Here is a 17,121-nt window from a genome sequence, read left to right as displayed (position 1 = left end):
TGAAATGAGCAAATATTTATATTTTTGGGTTATTGTTTTATTTATAGTATTTCTCCTTTGTAGGTAACTACATGGACCCCAAAACCTGGCTTCATTTCTGTGACAATGGTTTTTGCCAGGTAAAAATCATTACTTGTTTGTTTTTGTTTTTTTTAAATTTGAATTAATATGGTTTTCCCTTCTCCCCACAGGTTGGCTGAAAATTCATGCTGGTGCTCAAAATATTTTAAGAAGACTGCTGTGCAGTTATTTTTTTTTTTTATAAACTTTTTTTAATAAAGTGTTTGTATAAAAACAAATCTCTGGTTTCATTCATTAACTGAACATGAAAAGTGTCCATTAATACATTTATGAAGCTTAACATGATTCTTTTGACAACTTCCTGCATGAATCAGTCAAAGTGGCACAATTGGGTAGAATGTTCTCCAGAGTAAAGAAATTATACCCAGTTCTTCAGCATTGCTCTCTCTTCTGCATTGTGTGAGGTACCAGATAAATTTTACCATCAGGTGTCTGCTGTAGAGAATATTCATCTATCGAGTATGGTTGTCCATCTTCATCTCGTAAATGAGAAAATACTTGCGTGTAAAGATCTGTAAGACGACATTTAATGAATGCCAAGCTGCGCTGGAACTCTAGCCTTTCTTGTGCCAGGTGTTCCCTTTGGGCCTGCAGCTGATTCAGTTCCCTTTCAAGGTGAATTATGCTCTCGAGCTTCCTCTTCCTGCAGTTTTGAGCTGCGACCTTGTTCTTCCCCCGTCGTCTAATGTCCCTGACCAGTGCTAGTTGAGCATCTGTCAGAGTATACTGTGTCAGGAGCTCATTGAAGTCATCGACAGGTAGATTGATAATCTTATCCATGGGGAAGGGGATCTTCAAAGCTATGGCCCGCCGCTCATCTCTACTCAGGGGAGGGGTTGAGATGCTTCCTTGGGGTTTTGTGTACATGTTAAGGTGTGAGCTCCCTCTGCTGGACATTGCAGAATCATTGTATAGGTCACTCAAGGCTGCAGCCGAACCCTGGTGTTTCATTGATCGAGGAGTTGGAGTACTCGGCGGTGGCTGAGATAAAATGGGTTGGGCTGAAAAATAAGATGGATGTGCACCTGGGTGTAAATATGAGTGAGTATGACTCTGATAATCCGCTGAGTAATGGAGGTGAGATCTTCTTGTGTGCTCAGTCATGCCGTCTGGTTCGCCATCACTATATGCCATTCCTATGTCTATGCTTTGGTAACCTGGTGCACCGCCAACAGGATTATCTGGAGAGGCCAAAGGTGGACTGGAACCCAGTGACAGACCAGAGTCAGACTCCAGATCATCACCGGAGCGAGTGTGTGCATTTTGTCCATGTACAGTCCACTGCATGTGCCCACGTAGTCCCTGAGTGAGACACGCATTGGTTCTCCTGTGCCCTTGATTGACACCTGACATATTTGTTTGCTCCCTAAGGGGCACAAAAGATTGCTGTGGGTGAGAGGAAATTGCGAGCATTCTCTGATTGAGCTGAGGTTCAGAGTTTCCATACATTGTTTCTGTGGAGGTGCCTAGACGATGACAGGTAGGCACCTCTTCGGAATAAAATCCATTGTAAGTGTTGGCGGTTCTCAGCTCACAAGCAGCGGGGGGCTCTGAATGAGGCTGAGCCATCCCATACTCTCCCACAGAAGCCATGGGCTCCATGGTTTGGTACTGTGTTGTCTCATAGGAGTTTTCAGGAGGGACTTCGAACTCCTGTAAGAGAAACACCCACTCATGACTGACAGGTACAAAGATATGTCACACTCACAACAGATAAATGACTAAAACCAATTAAATTTAAATAAGACCCCATGAGATAATCATTGTATGTTTTGTTTTTTTTAAGTTTATCTGGTTTGCTCTACAAGAAAGTTTGCCCCCACTTCAACCTACCACCCATAGAATATGAAGGGCTCTTAAAGATGTGATCAGGTTCCAACTGGAAACAGAACGGCTATTGTGCAGCACAGGGGGCCACTAGCAATACACAGCACGCCCCCTTTCACAATCCTCCTATCCTGCCATCACTCAAGTAGACCATTGTTGCCCATCTCACCTGGATGTATATTAGTTTTTCAACAAGTGTCACATGAAATTTGTTCAAACAAAGATATTCTGTCATCTATGAATCACATTAGTCCTACTTCCAACTAGACACAGGGAATAATGTCTGTGTGTTACAAAGAGAAAAGATGCACACTTGTTCCTGTAGTGAGATGTGCAAATATAAAGGTTTTTTTTTTACATTGTTCAATTTTTATTTTCTTAACCCACTGAGTTGCAGTGGAATCCTTATATTGCTTACAACACAACCTCAACAAAATATATTTCCTTTCCTCGGAGCTAAACAGCTGGCAGAGGATTTTTTTCATTGAAGCAGCACTTTCTCCAAATAAACCTTTGGTGACTGTGGCCAAAGAGCTCAATTTGAATTCATCTTTTCACAGCACCTGGTTTAAGAAGAACTCTTTTCCATAATGCTCTGTACATTATAGACACTGAGTTGAGACAGTGTGATGAGGTTCCTTCCTGATGACTCTGCAAAGGCCCTGTTTCAAACACTGTATAGTGTAATGCTGCACCACCACTCCTGCAACAGCTAAACTTGCACCCTCTTCAGAGTCATACGGGAATTTTGTACTCAGTAGAAGAGGCGTTCTTGCAGAAAATTTTCACATCCTCTTTATTGCTCTACCTTTCACAGCTACTGTAAATCCCTAAACACAGCTGTGGACTTGACTTCCTCTGACATCTTTGTAGCTTTCTGCTTGTAGGCACTTAATAGCCCGTACTGTTAAATGTTACGGTTTGAGTTTGTATCAGTTACAGCTTAACAAATAAGTGAACTTGACAGGTCTTTTCACTTTAACACAACCAATTAATAAGAGGAGATAAAGCATAATAATGTGACAGTTTCTGTATATCATGTCCTCATTTATTTATTTATTTAGCGATTGATTTATCAAAATTAAACCTGAAACTCCATGATAATGTAACATAAAAAAATTGTGATGATGAAATCTACATCTGCAATGGGTAAAGTAAAATTTAGCATTGTTTTTTATAGTGCTCCCAGTGTATTTGGTGCTATAGGTACCTGCAGCTCTGTGATGGCCATCAACTCCTGCCAAGCCACATCCATCTCTGTGTCCTGAGGAGCTCCATGAGATCTCACTCCAGGGAAATTAGCTGGCATGGGCACTCCCCCACACAACTTGCCTGATGTAGCTGCTACCTTTTAGAAAAAGAAGAATTTCTTATTTGCTATGTGGATTTAAAAAAATATATATATTTATATCAATGTATCTATTTTACATGTTGAGGTTTGTGTTTTCATGCCTCGTAGACAGACCTACCTCACAGGTTCTCCTCAGAGGGAGAACATAGTTGGCTGTGGAACACATTCAGGAGACGCTTTTGTTGCAAAAATTAAACCTGGCAGAGACAGACAAGAGTATGCCATGAAAAAAATATTACACTGAAAAAGAAGGAAATTCAGGAAAAAAACACCAACAACGCATTTACTCCATTGACTCATGTGTATAGGCGAACTGTTTATTCATACCACTCCTTCAAATACAAATTCCCAATATGCACATATGTGCTAAACAGATGACTGTTGGGGTGTTGTACAGGTTCTGTTGGGCTACATAAAAGGTTCAGTTCAGTTGAGATGACTCCTCCCATCAGCTGTCTCAGGGTGCAGCTATGCCTACTGCTGATAAGACAATCTGCGGGAAAACAGCGTGCTCTATAAAAGTAACGGGGGCCTGGTGGCTGCTTTGGAAGTGTTGGTGCAGGGCTAACATGTTTCCAGTAATGGTTCTCTTAACTCTTTGAATTAGGATAGACAGCATTGTGGTTATTTTCTTATGTTTCTTAGCTGTTTGCTTAGTCATTCAAAACCCAGTTAGGGTTCTGAATGGGACATCGCTTCTGTTATAGTCTATATTTGTTGACTGAGACTTTTTATATAACAATCTTTATCTTTGCTGACCCTGTTAAAAACACAAATACTGAAATTATAGTGGGAATATTCCTTTACATTGTGGTTGATGACTTAAGGCTTCTTTTTGTTGGCGAAAATTATGATCATCATCTTATTTCATCATTACAGTGGAAAGGTCATTTTTATAAATAAAAAAATAAGTATTTGTGAGCAAGCAGGGTTTTTTTTCATCAATTAAACAAAGACGTGAGATCCATTTGTCATCCTCACATCCTTATAGAAAGTGGTCAGGGAATTTATACTACTAATTAAAATGAAATAATTTAAAATGAAAAAAAGTTAGGCTGTGTCTGAGGTACCGCAGATCACAGTTTATTTCTTTTAGATATAGCCTTTGAAGGATCTGCAATTCCCTGCATTAAATAATTTTACTTAGATAGTCCAAATGTGATATAATCTCATAGTTTTTTTTCTTCATCTGCTGGACTTTTCAAGTTTCATTTTCCATTTTTTTTATTTGAATGAAACATCTAATAAAATGTTTCTGACCTTCAAAATCAAACCACATGCATTTAACATGCAAAAAAAAAAAAAAATGTTTTGAGAGTCGGAGTAAGTCTGTTTGCAATTGCGTAAATGTCCTGCAACATGGAATTATAACTATCGTATTCTGCTTTATCCAGTTCTGTGTTGGTGGTGAGTTGCTTAAGGCTCCTTCATGTACTGAAGGAGTTTAAAGTCAAGATTAAGAACTAAATGAAAAGCAAAAATATTACCTAAAATGTCAAAAACATAAAGTCTAATAAAAAAAACTTTATTTTACTGTAAATGTATTCCTTATTGCTTCAATGAATGTTAGTTTTACCATTAGTTCAATACTCTCACAGCATTTTTTTATGTTAGGCTTTTTATAAGATGTCAAAAAATATAAGTAGGAATATTACAGCCTCCAAACATCGCTATTAAAAAGCGTTAAAAAAGCAAAGTCTAACAAATCAACAAAAGGAAGATATGAATGAACATACCTGAGCAACATTCTCTGCGTCTTCAGCTGGTGATGAGTTTGAAAAAAAATCAGATGTGAAGCACAATCCTGAAATTAGAGGCAAGAAAAGTACTGAGTGCTGCTGCTGCGGTGTTACTCACTTTTAACAGATCACAAGAACTAAAACACATGAGGCCTCCCGCTCTATCTCTTATTCAACTGTGAGTCTCTCTTTCTGTTCAGCTACACATACAGCCACCGGCATAAATGGGATGGCTCAGTGCAGACAAACGCAATCTTCCTGTAAAGCACCCACACCACAATTTTTTGCACTCTTGTATCCTTAATAGCACACTTGCACCCCAACCTCCAAATTTCCCTTTTGCCCACATGACAAACCACAAACCAACAGTCTGGCACATAACACGGCAATCATTCTGTCAGTCCACAGTGAAGTAGGTAGATGTTTACAAATATATATCTAAAAAATGTAAGCAATTCTGATTCTAATTGTGTAATGACAATACACATAAAAGGATCCGATTAAACAACTAAATGTGAGAGAAAAACTAGCCGTATGATTATCTCTGTCCGGGCCAAACCGTACAAGAACAATGTCCCTTCAAATCCTCCCAAAGGAAAGGTATGAGGAGTGTGATGTGGAGCACCTGGAGTCAGAGCCGGCATTGCAGTGAGGGCCCTGTTCAAGCAGGGGTGGGCTTGAAGGCAGGATTGAGACTTAGTTTAGCAGAGATGGAATGCACACCCTCCAACAGGTAAGAAAGACTACATTGTTCCTCTATCTGGCAGAGCAACCGCCAAGGGAGAGAGAGGAGCAGGGGGAGAATGGAGGGGAGCGTGTCTTACATAGCAAGTGACCATTACAATCCTTAACAAAAAATCCCCTCATTGCCCTGATCTGCAGCGCTGTGAACAGTGAATTCACAAAGGCTGTGTGTTATAGAGAAACTGCCCCATTGTGCAAAACTTTTCACACAATTCCCGATGATAGAGATTCATCGTGTTGTAGAGTAATTCATATTTATAGTGTTGTTGTGTGTGTACAGCACTGGCAGCCTCACAGTGACAATGATGATTTTGGAACCAATCTGGGCCATATTAAATATTTGGCATCTTTCTTTCTCTGTTGCAGACCCCTTGCCGCACACATTGTGTACAACACAATGGTTAGATTCATTCGTTCATCGATGGCACCAAACCATTTGAAGCTGTTATTTCAGCTTCTGTGTCAGACGCATATGTTAATACTTTGTATAGGATTCAAGTATTTGTTAAAGCAAGCAGAAGTAAACACGTGCTTGGAGAACTGCTCGCAGAATTTCTCAGAAATGTGAATCTGAAAACAGATGTCACAATCATTTCTTTCCTCGAATTGTAGTCGCTGAATTAACTTGTTAAACAGAAAGCGGGAAAACACACACACACGCGCACACGCACACACACACGCACGTCTATCATCTTACTAAAGATTTGAAATGAAAATGAAAATTTTACACATCTGCACAAACATTCAGACAAAAGTTGTAAATGTGATGATAACTAAGTTTGAGTTATTTAATGTAACATTAAATATACATTGATGGGCTACAGTTACAAATTTCATTCAGCTGTACATTCACAAGCTTTGGGAACGTGGATGGTTTTGTATGGCCCAATATAATATCACATCCCACTGAGACATAAATCACAGTGTTTTCTCTGTCATTGTTCTAAGATGGAAAAACTAGGTGGCTGACTAAGTCAAGAAAGGTGAATGTCTACCAGGAATCAAAGAAGGGACTTCCCAACCCAAGTTCCTAGCACCCAGCCCCTGACTCAACCACTGCCACAGCATGCCAAAGAGCACCCTGTTATTACTGCAACCACAGTGGTTTTGAATCTGGACACAGTTCCCAGGTCAACGCCCACATTCCCTGTTTGTGTTTGTTTGCTTCAATTAGTCTTTGACATCTCTGCTTTCCAGCTTGCCTGAACCTTTCATGGCTGTCAGAGTTTACTTATTGTGTAGCTCAGTGCTCCAAACAACTGTGCTTCAAAAACAGGCCAGAGGTGCTGGCTGGGAACTGCCCACAGTTGAGTCGCTCAGGCTTAGATTTGCTTCATATGCGTTACGTTTTGTATTGACGCTAATCTGAAATTATTTGTCTGCTGTTCTTTCCGTGGTCATTAAAATGTTCATTAAAAATTAAGGAATTGTGGTATCTTTGGTTTTGTTGTAGTATCCAAAAAGCTTTAGCAAACATGAGTGGGAAAAACCGCCTCATGACCAAAAAAAAAAAAAAAAAAAATGGATGTGTGCAATGGGTTGTGGTATCAAAAGGGGAATATTTTTGGAGTCAGCTTCTGGGAAGGGAAAAAAATAGAGAGGGCAGTTTCAGTTTTTTCTTTTTTTAAATTGATTATGGAAAAAAAAAACTAAAAAGCTAAAAATTACAAAAGGGGTGACATGTATAAGGTAATGTGCGCAGCCGTTAGTGGGAATATGCAGATCGGTATCTGACTGAAAATGCAATCCATCTTATAGCACATTGTTAAACAGGTATCGCTGATACCGACGTGGCAGACAGAATGAAAAAATGTGCACGAAAGTTGAAAGATTAATAATCGTTTTGGAAATTAACTGGAAGTGCAGTGGTCTGTCGTTCACACAGCATCAGTAGCAATGTTTGTCACGATGGTCACACATTACCAGACATAAGAAAGAGAAAATGAGGAACCTGAACATGCAGCATCATTCTTCTGAATGTCTCAATAGTGCCTGTGCTTATCTCAAGATGTTCAGATAAAGATAATGTTTTGCAACAACAGTATTGCGTTTCTTGTTATTTACTGAGAGCCCCTTTTATTTTTGTGCAAGCGTGTTTCTCAAAAAAAGTTGACATGCCCTGTACAGTGTGAACTAACAGTGAATGCAATGAGTTGCAATTTTTGTACACCCTATATTTGACTGAAAACGTTACAAAAACGACATAGTTTCAAGTACTAAACCCGAGATATGTTACTGCTGAAGAATACAAAGCAACGCTTTTCCAAAAATATCTCGACGGGGCCATGTATACAACGGTGTTGCATCACCGGTCTCTTCAAGAAATTCTTCAAGCCCTTGGGAACGGAGGGGATGAATTGCTTTTCTATTCTTACTTCATATATGATTCCATTTGCTCAATTGCTTGGAGCCTCCTTTGTGTTATTCTTTGTTTAATAATACAGTAAGTATTTTATGCGCCATGTATGGACAAGCAGGCCAGTTTAGCAACTGTACTCTTTTACTATGGAGCCATGCTTTTGTAATAGTTGCTGAATGTGATTTGGCATTGTTTTGCTGAAATAAACAAGACGTACCTGAAAAACGGAGCTGCACTGGCAGTATATCTTTCTCCAAAACCTGCATATATCAATTAGCATTAATTGCTTTCACAGAAGTGCAAATGCTGGCTTTTGAACTGTGTGCTGATAACAAGCAGAAAGAACATGGTGCACATTGCTGTTTCTGGATTTTTGTTTGTTTTGTTTTGTTTTTTCTTTGAATGGTAGTATGTTAACTTCCATTTTTGGATGCACAGCAAGCTGACTTTACTGGAAATGTTTTTTCAAAAGTCTCCCCAAGCTCATCCAGTGACATCCACTGCAGAATTTCATTTTTAATATTGGCCTTTCTCTGAGTTTTCTGACTCTTTTATATGATCTCTACCATGGTAGAAGATGAGATATACAAGTTCTTAAACAAAAGAAATTCTCAAACTGTTAAAGCAAATGCCTACTGTGTTGAATCCATCTCCAGTTTTCATCTTAAACACTTAGACTCTCTGGGAGCATCTTCTATGTTGTTTACTTATTACCAATCTGTGTGAGATGTGAGATATTCCACCTGTTTTTAAAAAATAAGCATAAGAGCATTTTTTATTTTTAACTTCTAATATGTTGTCACCAGAGTATTTTAATTCATTATAATGTTTAAATTGGTTGCAATTCTCTTTTTATTTAGGCATCACATTCCTTTGGAAACAGGTTATGTATTCTATTGGCCAATGTGCTCTTGACAATGAAAGTCAAGTCTTGTTGATAATGCAAACACATATTGGGGGGGGGGTGCAGGGAAAGGAGGATGTTGGTTGGCGGAAGCTCTGTTTTACACCGATAAAAGGAGCACTTGATTCATAGGAAGGGAACTGCTAACTGCTGTGGTTGCTGGCATGTTGTGGTGAGAGGGAAACAGCCCATACTATTAAAATACTTCACTTTTACATAATGCAATGTTATTATTTTCTAGTTTTAATCTTTTAAGTAAAAAAACACTGCTGATAATATTAAAAAAAAAATAAGGTAAATACTTGATGAAACTCAAAAAAAGCTCATGAAGAGAGATTATTAGCTATCAGTTTCCTCACATCATGCTTTTCCGGTGCAGACTTTATTATTTAGGATCTTTTCATGACAGAGTAGTGGTGTACATGTTTAATACCACTTACTTTTTGTAATAATCGATCCAGTTCTTTTTTAGGTAAACCGAATCAATACCATATGCCATCCAGAAAACTTACAGTCATTATATACAGTAGGTATTTTGTTTCTGTTTATTCATTGTATGTGTTGATTCATCATTCAACTTTCAGAAATCAGTCAGCTTTGCCAGTCATCGTCACCACTGTGATGCTTTTTAAACACAAAAAAGAATAAAAATAAGTTTAACTTTGTGATGAGATGGCATGACAATATCAGGCGATATTTTAACCTTTTAGTATGAGCTAGTTCAAGGCAGTATACAGTTTCCTCTCTGGTCAAGGCAATTTTGAAATCGTAGTGGCTAAATTTGTGCAAGCATACTGCAGTGTTGCAACATTTCATAGTTTCCCACAGTCCTCTTGTGAACACGCATAAGAATAGTTGGTATCTCCTCACAATACACGTTCTGCAGTTAAATAATGGCTGGACATTATTTGCTTTCCAGTGATATTTGAAGCCCAAAAATATCCTACAGAAAGGCCAAACAATGATGTAATTTATGGAGTTAGATAGAGGGAAATCCCCATCAGCCTGTGTTTCCAAATGCTTCCCAGAAGTGGGAACTAAGATAATTGGAGTTGGTTAAATGTAGGAGGATACTGAAAAAAGATGTTGATGAGTACGAGCAAGCTAAAATGGCTTGTAAAACGAGAGATTTCTGGTTACCACTAAGTCCTACAAAAACAGCAACCACCTTTAGTCATTAGGTTTAATTACAGTAAGCTCTGCAGGGATGTGAACTCTAAAATAAACATCCTGACTTACACGTGTTTTTTTAAAGAAGTTCATACGAGCTACTAAAGGCATTTACATGTTTGGATTTACGGTTTCAACCACGAATGAATTTAGGTTTTATTGTAAGTCTAATGGGGTTAGTAATCTTCATATTTTACACAGTAACAGGATACAGTCCGAAATTACAGTAATAAAGTTAGTTAATAACTTGTTTAGCTTTACGTTTGGGCCATTAAAAGGTTCAGACTTTCCCGACTTAAAGGGCAAATGTGTTATAACTACAGGCGAGTCTGAAAGTACTTCTTTATTAACCACATCGCTTTTGAGTTTCAGCTCTTTTGTGGCTGCTTGCTCTGCAGTGAACTGATCTTTGCCCTGCACGCACAACATACGGCACTGCGTCAGCCAATAGGAAAGAGACTCATTTACTGTACGTATTACGTAGCCTAATGCTGCTAGCCCGGTAGCTGGTTTGCTAACAGGAAAGAAGATGGATTCTCCCATACTGGTAATGTTAGCCCATTTATTTATTTCTGACGATGTAAAAGCCACGAGCGTTACCTCGTTAGTACTTCACATAAGTATTTACTAGCAAAATGTTTCTCGCAGTTTTGTGTTGTAGAGTCATTTAGAGAGCAGTCGAATAAACTCAATGCTAACTACAGTGAACGGGTTGGCCGTGTTAGCTAAGGAGCTAGCATCTAAAGTTAGCTCGTATGCGTTTGTTGATGATGTGGAACTGTCATGTCTCCTTCACGATTTGGTGATTAAGAAGTCTTTTAAATAACATTTAGACTGATTTTGTGACGCCAGTCGACACCCAATTTATTCAACTTACTTGCACGTCCACCGTCGCCTTTTTGATAGTTCATGTTTATTATTTAACATACGAGTTGCCACATATTTAAAGAATTATTAAGGCGAATTCGTTCCTGTGTAGGATAAAACAATGCCTAACGTGTGCTGTCTTCACAGGAACCTTCCTTATACACGGTGAAAGCTGTTCTCATTCTGGACAACGATGGAGACCGGCTTTACGCCAAGGTATGAATTTCAGACATCTGTGACATCATGTTACTTCGTTATTATTAACGCCGGTGACATGCCAAAAAAGTGATCTTCTGCGAAACAGTGAATACTGGACAAAAATCATTGCTGATATTTAAACGCTTGTAAATTAATTATTGACCTATAATCTGTCAAACTCTTGTGAATGGTATCAAGTCATTTTAAGCCTGAAAGAAAATTGTCGTCACAAGGTAATTTACCTGTGGTCAAAATGTACTATTTTCACTACTGGCTGTTTACCAAAGTAAGCAATGATATTAAACATTAAAAAAACACGGGAAGTCACTGTTTGACACAACAGGTCTCTGGAGCCAGAGCATGTCTGGAGGTGGTCACCCCCTGCCTGAAATATGATTGCTCCCCCACCAATGATATTAGACTACAGTACTGTTAATCTTGCAGTGCCCAATACCGTGGAAGCATGTATAGAAGCAGTAGTAATGTAACATTTCCTTGAGTACTTTAGTTTAGGGTTTAAAGTATTTGTACTTAATTTAAGCATTGCTCTATCATGCTACTGCTCTTATGCTAATAAATTTTGGATGCAATTATTAGAATTTCTACCCTTTATTTTTTAAGCTTTAGTTTGTAATTGTTTTGCAGGTTAATTGCATTATTATAGATCAAGTGGTACTGCAGTATATAGGTAATTAAAATCAATAGCTTGAACATTAAAGAGATGCATATGAATGTCAATGGATCCATAATTATGATCCAGTGGTACACATATAGTACTGTTAATGATTTTGAAAAGTGCTATTCAACATAATGAATATGCTTACTTTATGTTTTATAAATATATTTTTATTATACAGTTCATGCAGTATAAGCTACTTAATTATTATTATAAGTTTTACTTAATAAAAAGTCTAAATACTTTTTTTCACGTTGCGAAAGGATTATCCAACACAAAGGTATAATTAAAGTTTTGCACAGCACTACTTTATCCATAATAATTATGTTACAGGACACAGGGTTGCACATTAGCCTGAAAGTCACCCAATGTTTTGGGGGTTTTTTTGCCAATTTTCTGCACTAATTTTAATTCTGATTAAATATTCTGAGTTTGTGCAGAGGGGCCCACAGGAACTCGAAGAAAAATCATAGAAACACTCTTGCTCTGAAGTTAATTTTCAGTTAATAAACCTCTTTTTGCCACCCAAAAACCCCCCACCAAAAAAACAAAAACACTCTGCCTGATTCTGTAAATGCTCACATAGCTACATTAAACACAAAATTCAACCCATAACAAATGCTGTATTTTTTCCTGATTAAAAATTATGTGCTCAAACAGCTCCCAGTTACTTTAGAAAAGTGTAAACCTTTAAAATGTGTATGACTCACTATTGTCTCGTTTTCTCATTTTGGGTTGATTGTTTGCAAGAAAATGACATCCTCTACCATCATCTAATAATACAAATGAAAACTAGTGAAAATTATGTAACCTTTAGACTAATATCTAAATATGACTTAATTTCTAATTTCTGCAGTATTATGATGACACATACCCAACAGTGAAGGAGCAGAAGGCATTTGAGAAGAACATATTCAACAAAACACACAGAACAGACAGTAAGCAATCTTTACACTGTTAAAAACAGTTACTTTGCCTCAATACATACCTAATATCGAGCATGGTTGTTTTTTGTGCCTCTTTAGGTGAGATAGCACTACTTGAAGGCCTCACTGTTGTCTACAAGAGCAATATAGACCTCTTCTTTTACGTGATTGGAAGTTCACATGAAAATGAGGTAAGTTTAATTTTAGTTTTTGTAATGAACCCTTTTTAAGTAGGAGTTGAAACTTGCTTATGTTGTGCTGAGGAAAGTGACAGCACATGCCGAATATGGATCCTGCCTCATCATCCAGTCTGTGAGAGCCTGAGAAATGGTGTGAATCACAGTACATGAGCAAGTTTTGACTAGTATTGTTTTGCACTTGGAACATTATAATTGCACTAAACCACATAAGAAGTTTTCACAAGTAAAGTCCAGAAAATGCCAGGTGAGGCCTGTGAAAAAGCTGCCCGTTCTCACACGTGGCAGACAACTGGAAATAAACAGAGTCATTTGGTTCCTCATTACTTGAAACATTTCTAAAACTACGCATGGAATAAATGTCTTAATTAACTAAAAAAAAAAAAAAAAAAGGGGGGGGGCTTTTGAAAAACACAGAAACTAACTGAAAAAATTGTGTTTGCTTACAAAGCTAACTAAATTAAACTTAAAAAAGTCATCTTTACTCTTAAAGGTAGTCAAATTTTATTTGTTAACTTATTAATATTGTAATATTAATAAGTTAACAACTTATTAATATTACAATACAGTAGTACTCTTTAAATCTTACCCCTAAATAATAAATATTACCCCTGAATAATATAATAATAATTATTATTATTATTATTATTATTATTATTATTATCATTATTATTATTATTATTATTATTTAATCTTTTAATTGTATTTATTTTTTATTATTAAACTGATAAACAAACCTGAAGATTTACAAACCAAAAGAACTACATTGAATAGATAGACTGGAAACTAACTCAAACTAAATTGAATTGAAAATAAAAATGAAATAAAAATTAAAACTAATGAAAAATATAAAAGTTTAATAACTGACACAGACTTCAGTATGTAACCTGGTGGGTAAAGATCGGCTGATGACATGCTCTTTGCATTCTCTTGTGCGCTTCGTTGGGTAGAAAAGTTGAGGGCTACAGCACATGTGTGAGGCTGAGCCTTAATTTGCCTGTTCATTCTGTTGTTCAGCTTTTGTTATACAGTAAATTATTTAATTTTAAGTTTTTCACTCCCTCCAACTTGGTGTCAGGATTATTTGATTAGCTGAGAACTGAACTGTCTTCCCCCCCATATGTAACTTTGTATTTGTCTTAGCGAATAGAATTTTAAAGCAAATTGTAGAAGCATATAATTTGTTATCATGATTTGGCTATAAGCTGCTTTTCAAATGTATTAAAATAGTATTTTGTGTCCCTGACTTTTCTCATACAATATATGCGACTCTAGCAAATAAGTCTACCAATATAAACCAATATAAATTAAAAAAACAGTTGAACCGTTCTTTAGTAATGAATCAAGTGTTTTATCCTCAATAAAAAGTGGCTTTTATTTGTAAACTTTGTTGTAATTTAAGAACTGGTTATATAGTGCACTGATTCTAATGTGTTCTTTTATTTTCAACAGCTCATGCTTATGGCTGTTCTAAATTGCCTTTTTGATTCTCTCAGTCAGATGTTGAGGTATGTTTTTGCAGCAGTTATTTACAAACATACAAACTTTTTTAAGGCACATTTTTTTTCACTAAAATTAATGTGTATATTTTTAACTGCAGAAAAAATGTTGAGAGGAGAGCTTTGTTGGAGAATATGGAGGGACTCTTCTTGGCTGTGGATGAAATTGTAGATGGAGGGTGAGTAAAACTAAAGCGGCCTGATAATTCTGATTCTTGTAAGTCATCTTTTAGAGTTTTACATCACTTTGTCTCCTGTGCATTTCCCGCAGGGTGATCTTAGAGAGTGACCCACAGCAAGTTGTGCATCGTGTGGCTCTTAGAGTAAGTTCCTCTCTGAAATGTTCAGTGAATTTTGACATCGGTTGTTTCAGCTGCTAAAGTAATGTAATTGTTCTTGTAGGGTGATGATGTGCCTTTGACGGAGCAGACAGTCACCCAGGTGAGAACAACATTCAAACTCTGATCTTCTCTCTCCCATAAAGTTTTAAGGCTCCATCAGTTTATTGACTGTTAAAACTAATTTCTTCAAAACCTGCAAATGCAAGGTCATTGCACTCATTCTCATCCATGCTCGCATTTTGCATTGTGCCATATGAACGTCAGGGTACATGACTACTCATTTGTTCAGTGGTGAGGTGCTAGGTAGCCAGCGGTGGTTCCTGTCTTTTAGCTCTTACATGAGTGTCTGTGTGTGTGAGCTCTTCTTGATTAATGCTGTCATTTAAGAGGCCTGAGACTGGCTACTACCACCCCTCCTTTGGCCATGATTAATAGCTGTGCCCAGTCCCCATGCTTTATGGTTATGATTCGGCTTTCCTTCAGTGGATTAAGATGATTAATGAGGTCTTGCATATTTTCCTTCATTTATATCACTTGCTCATCTTTTTTTTTTTTCTCAGGATTTTAACTTTATTTTAATCGTGGTTACTTTATCTTCCTTGGTCGTGCCACTTGTGTTTTTCTTTTGCTTTTATTTGGTACTGTTTCTCCTAAGGGTAGCCGTTCTTTTCTGGGCCGGTAGAGTCGGACTTTAGTCAATGTGATTTGTTTGGTCAAGCTTACTTTTTTTTCCACAGGTACTTCAGTCTGCCAAAGAACAGATCAAGTGGTCCCTTCTGCGATAAGAGTTATGGCTGCACCAGAATACCATCGAGCCACTATACAACCAAGATTTCACAGCACTGATCTACATATTCCTTTTCCTCTGATTTCCACTCCTTCAGTCAACGCTGTGAGGAGTACTGACGGCTGGTTCAGTCACACTCCCAGGACTACTACTTGACAAAGTTTCATTTTCTGTTTTTTTTCTTGCATTTTCTTTCTTGCACAGGCTTGCATTGTTTAACATACTCAACGTGGGGATAAGATGTGCTGTACATTCCAGTAATGGTTGTCCTGTTTTTATTTCTGTTATGTTTTTTTTTTCTTTTGTCTTCATCAAAGAAGCTGGTTGTTTATTAAAACCGTATACAGATGTAAAATGTTAATAAACACCATCATAGCTTGTGACAACATTCCACGGGTCTCCTTACAATAACAGTTGTGTCATTCAGGACTGCATCCTTCCACCTCCTCCACATTACTGTAAAAACAATCCAGTCATTTTCTGTCCCTTTCATTTACGTGGGTGTTGTGATTAAAGTTTGTACAAGTATTACTGTAGTCATTAAGTTCTGTATGGGATCTTCCATCAGCATATACAGTTAATAAATATCCGACACTGGCATGGGAAAAGCCATGATGTGTCCAAACACTACCCGTTTGTGTGGTGTGGCTTTAATATTAGTTTGTACTCTGTTGTTGCACATAGACTAAGAGTCGTGAACTGTTTGTTAACATTCATTATTCTGTTATTGAAAAATGTTCACATCTTCAAGTTTAGCTTGCTTTTAACAGCTTCTGCATTTCAGAATTGAACATTTTAAGTGTTCTTTGTTCTTCAACACCTAAATACATAACAGAAGCTCAAGGGCTCCATCTCCTGGTGTTGGCAACAAAGTGCAAAAATACTGTAAACGGGAGGAGACTCATCCATGCAGGTCTGATGTGGAACTTGCATAGTACTCAGTACTGTGACATGAGATAAGTTTTATGGAGAAACCCTTGATTCATTTCTTTACTACTGAGAGCTGCTATGTGCACCGTGAATTGTGTGCGTCCATGTATGTACCCCCCCACCGCCTTCATATGCTGAGCTTGTGCTCATTTGAATGCAAATGAAGGAAACCCCCCAGAGAGGAATGGGTGTGAGTATAGGCACTAGATCATATTGGTACCTGATGCATATTACAAGAAAATGATATATCTGCATTCTTCCAGCGAGGTATTCCCATATGTTCCTATTCTGATCTTTTCAAAGTACTCTTTGTGAGCAGAGATTTGTGTTGGCTGTGCTGAAAACAGTTATATCCATGTCTAATCCAAACCACGTTTGGTAGCAGGCCTTATTAGAGTCTCTTCTCTCCTCATCCTTTAGATTACATAAATTATCCTGAAGCTCTTTGCATGCTGTGACAGGTCTCAGGTCATCGAGCTACTGTTTGTAGCCTTTTTCACAAGCTGTCATATGTAAGAAGCTTGC

The 17,121-nt window shown here is 37.6% G+C and overlaps 2 protein-coding genes across 5 annotated transcripts; one reads left to right on the top strand and one right to left on the bottom strand.

The window, feature by feature from the left end:
* Positions 1-63: 63 nt before the first annotated feature.
* nfe2 (nuclear factor, erythroid 2) lies at positions 64-5,720 on the bottom strand. 4 transcript variants are annotated; one of them, XM_039604728.1, is made up of 5 exons: positions 5,624-5,720; positions 4,996-5,063; positions 3,378-3,456; positions 3,119-3,256; positions 64-1,734 (listed from the first exon to the last, which is right to left on the bottom strand). In XM_039604728.1, the coding sequence occupies exons 3-5, from the start codon at positions 3,423-3,425 to the stop codon at positions 454-456; spliced, it is 1,467 nt and encodes a 488-aa protein (XP_039460662.1). In that variant the 5' UTR covers positions 3,426-3,456; positions 4,996-5,063; positions 5,624-5,720; the 3' UTR covers positions 64-453. The 4 variants fall into 4 exon arrangements, with proteins under 4 accessions (XP_039460662.1, XP_031602823.1, XP_031602822.1 ...); XM_031746963.2 differs by lacking the exon at positions 5,624-5,720 and having other exon boundaries at positions 3,119-3,252; positions 4,996-5,212; XM_031746962.2 differs by lacking the exon at positions 5,624-5,720 and having other exon boundaries at positions 4,996-5,210.
* A 4,849-nt stretch (positions 5,721-10,569) lies between these two features.
* copz1 (COPI coat complex subunit zeta 1) lies at positions 10,570-16,296 on the top strand. Its single transcript, XM_031746932.2, has 9 exons — positions 10,570-10,722; positions 11,190-11,258; positions 12,773-12,854; positions 12,942-13,033; positions 14,492-14,547; positions 14,640-14,717; positions 14,810-14,861; positions 14,941-14,979; positions 15,617-16,296. The coding sequence occupies exons 1-9, from the start codon at positions 10,705-10,707 to the stop codon at positions 15,662-15,664; spliced, it is 534 nt and encodes a 177-aa protein (XP_031602792.1). The 5' UTR covers positions 10,570-10,704; the 3' UTR covers positions 15,665-16,296.
* The last annotated feature ends 825 nt before the right edge of the window (positions 16,297-17,121 follow it).

The sequence above is a fragment of the Oreochromis aureus genome, linkage group 20 (assembly GCF_013358895.1).
Source record: "Oreochromis aureus strain Israel breed Guangdong linkage group 20, ZZ_aureus, whole genome shotgun sequence".
Taxonomy (NCBI): Eukaryota; Metazoa; Chordata; class Actinopteri; order Cichliformes; family Cichlidae; genus Oreochromis; species Oreochromis aureus.
The sequence above is the reverse complement of the archived record's forward strand: the minus strand, read 5'-3'. Positions and strand labels throughout refer to the sequence as shown.

Excerpts from the sequence above, each read along its gene's own strand:
- nfe2 (XM_039604728.1), bottom strand. The coding sequence starts at position 3,425 with ATGTGTTCCACAGCCAACTATGTTCTCCCTCTGAGGAGAACCTGTGAG. Across the intron at positions 3,257-3,377 it reads CTCTGAGGAGAACCTGTGAG|GTAGCAGCTACATCAGGCAA; the intron begins GTAGGTCTGTCT and ends TTTTTCTAAAAG. Across the intron at positions 1,735-3,118 it reads TGGCCATCACAGAGCTGCAG|GAGTTCGAAGTCCCTCCTGA; the intron begins GTACCTATAGCA and ends TTTCTCTTACAG.
- copz1 (XM_031746932.2), top strand. Across the intron at positions 11,259-12,772 it reads GAGACCGGCTTTACGCCAAG|TATTATGATGACACATACCC; the intron begins GTATGAATTTCA and ends TAATTTCTGCAG. Across the intron at positions 14,548-14,639 it reads TCTCTCAGTCAGATGTTGAG|AAAAAATGTTGAGAGGAGAG; the intron begins GTATGTTTTTGC and ends TTTTAACTGCAG.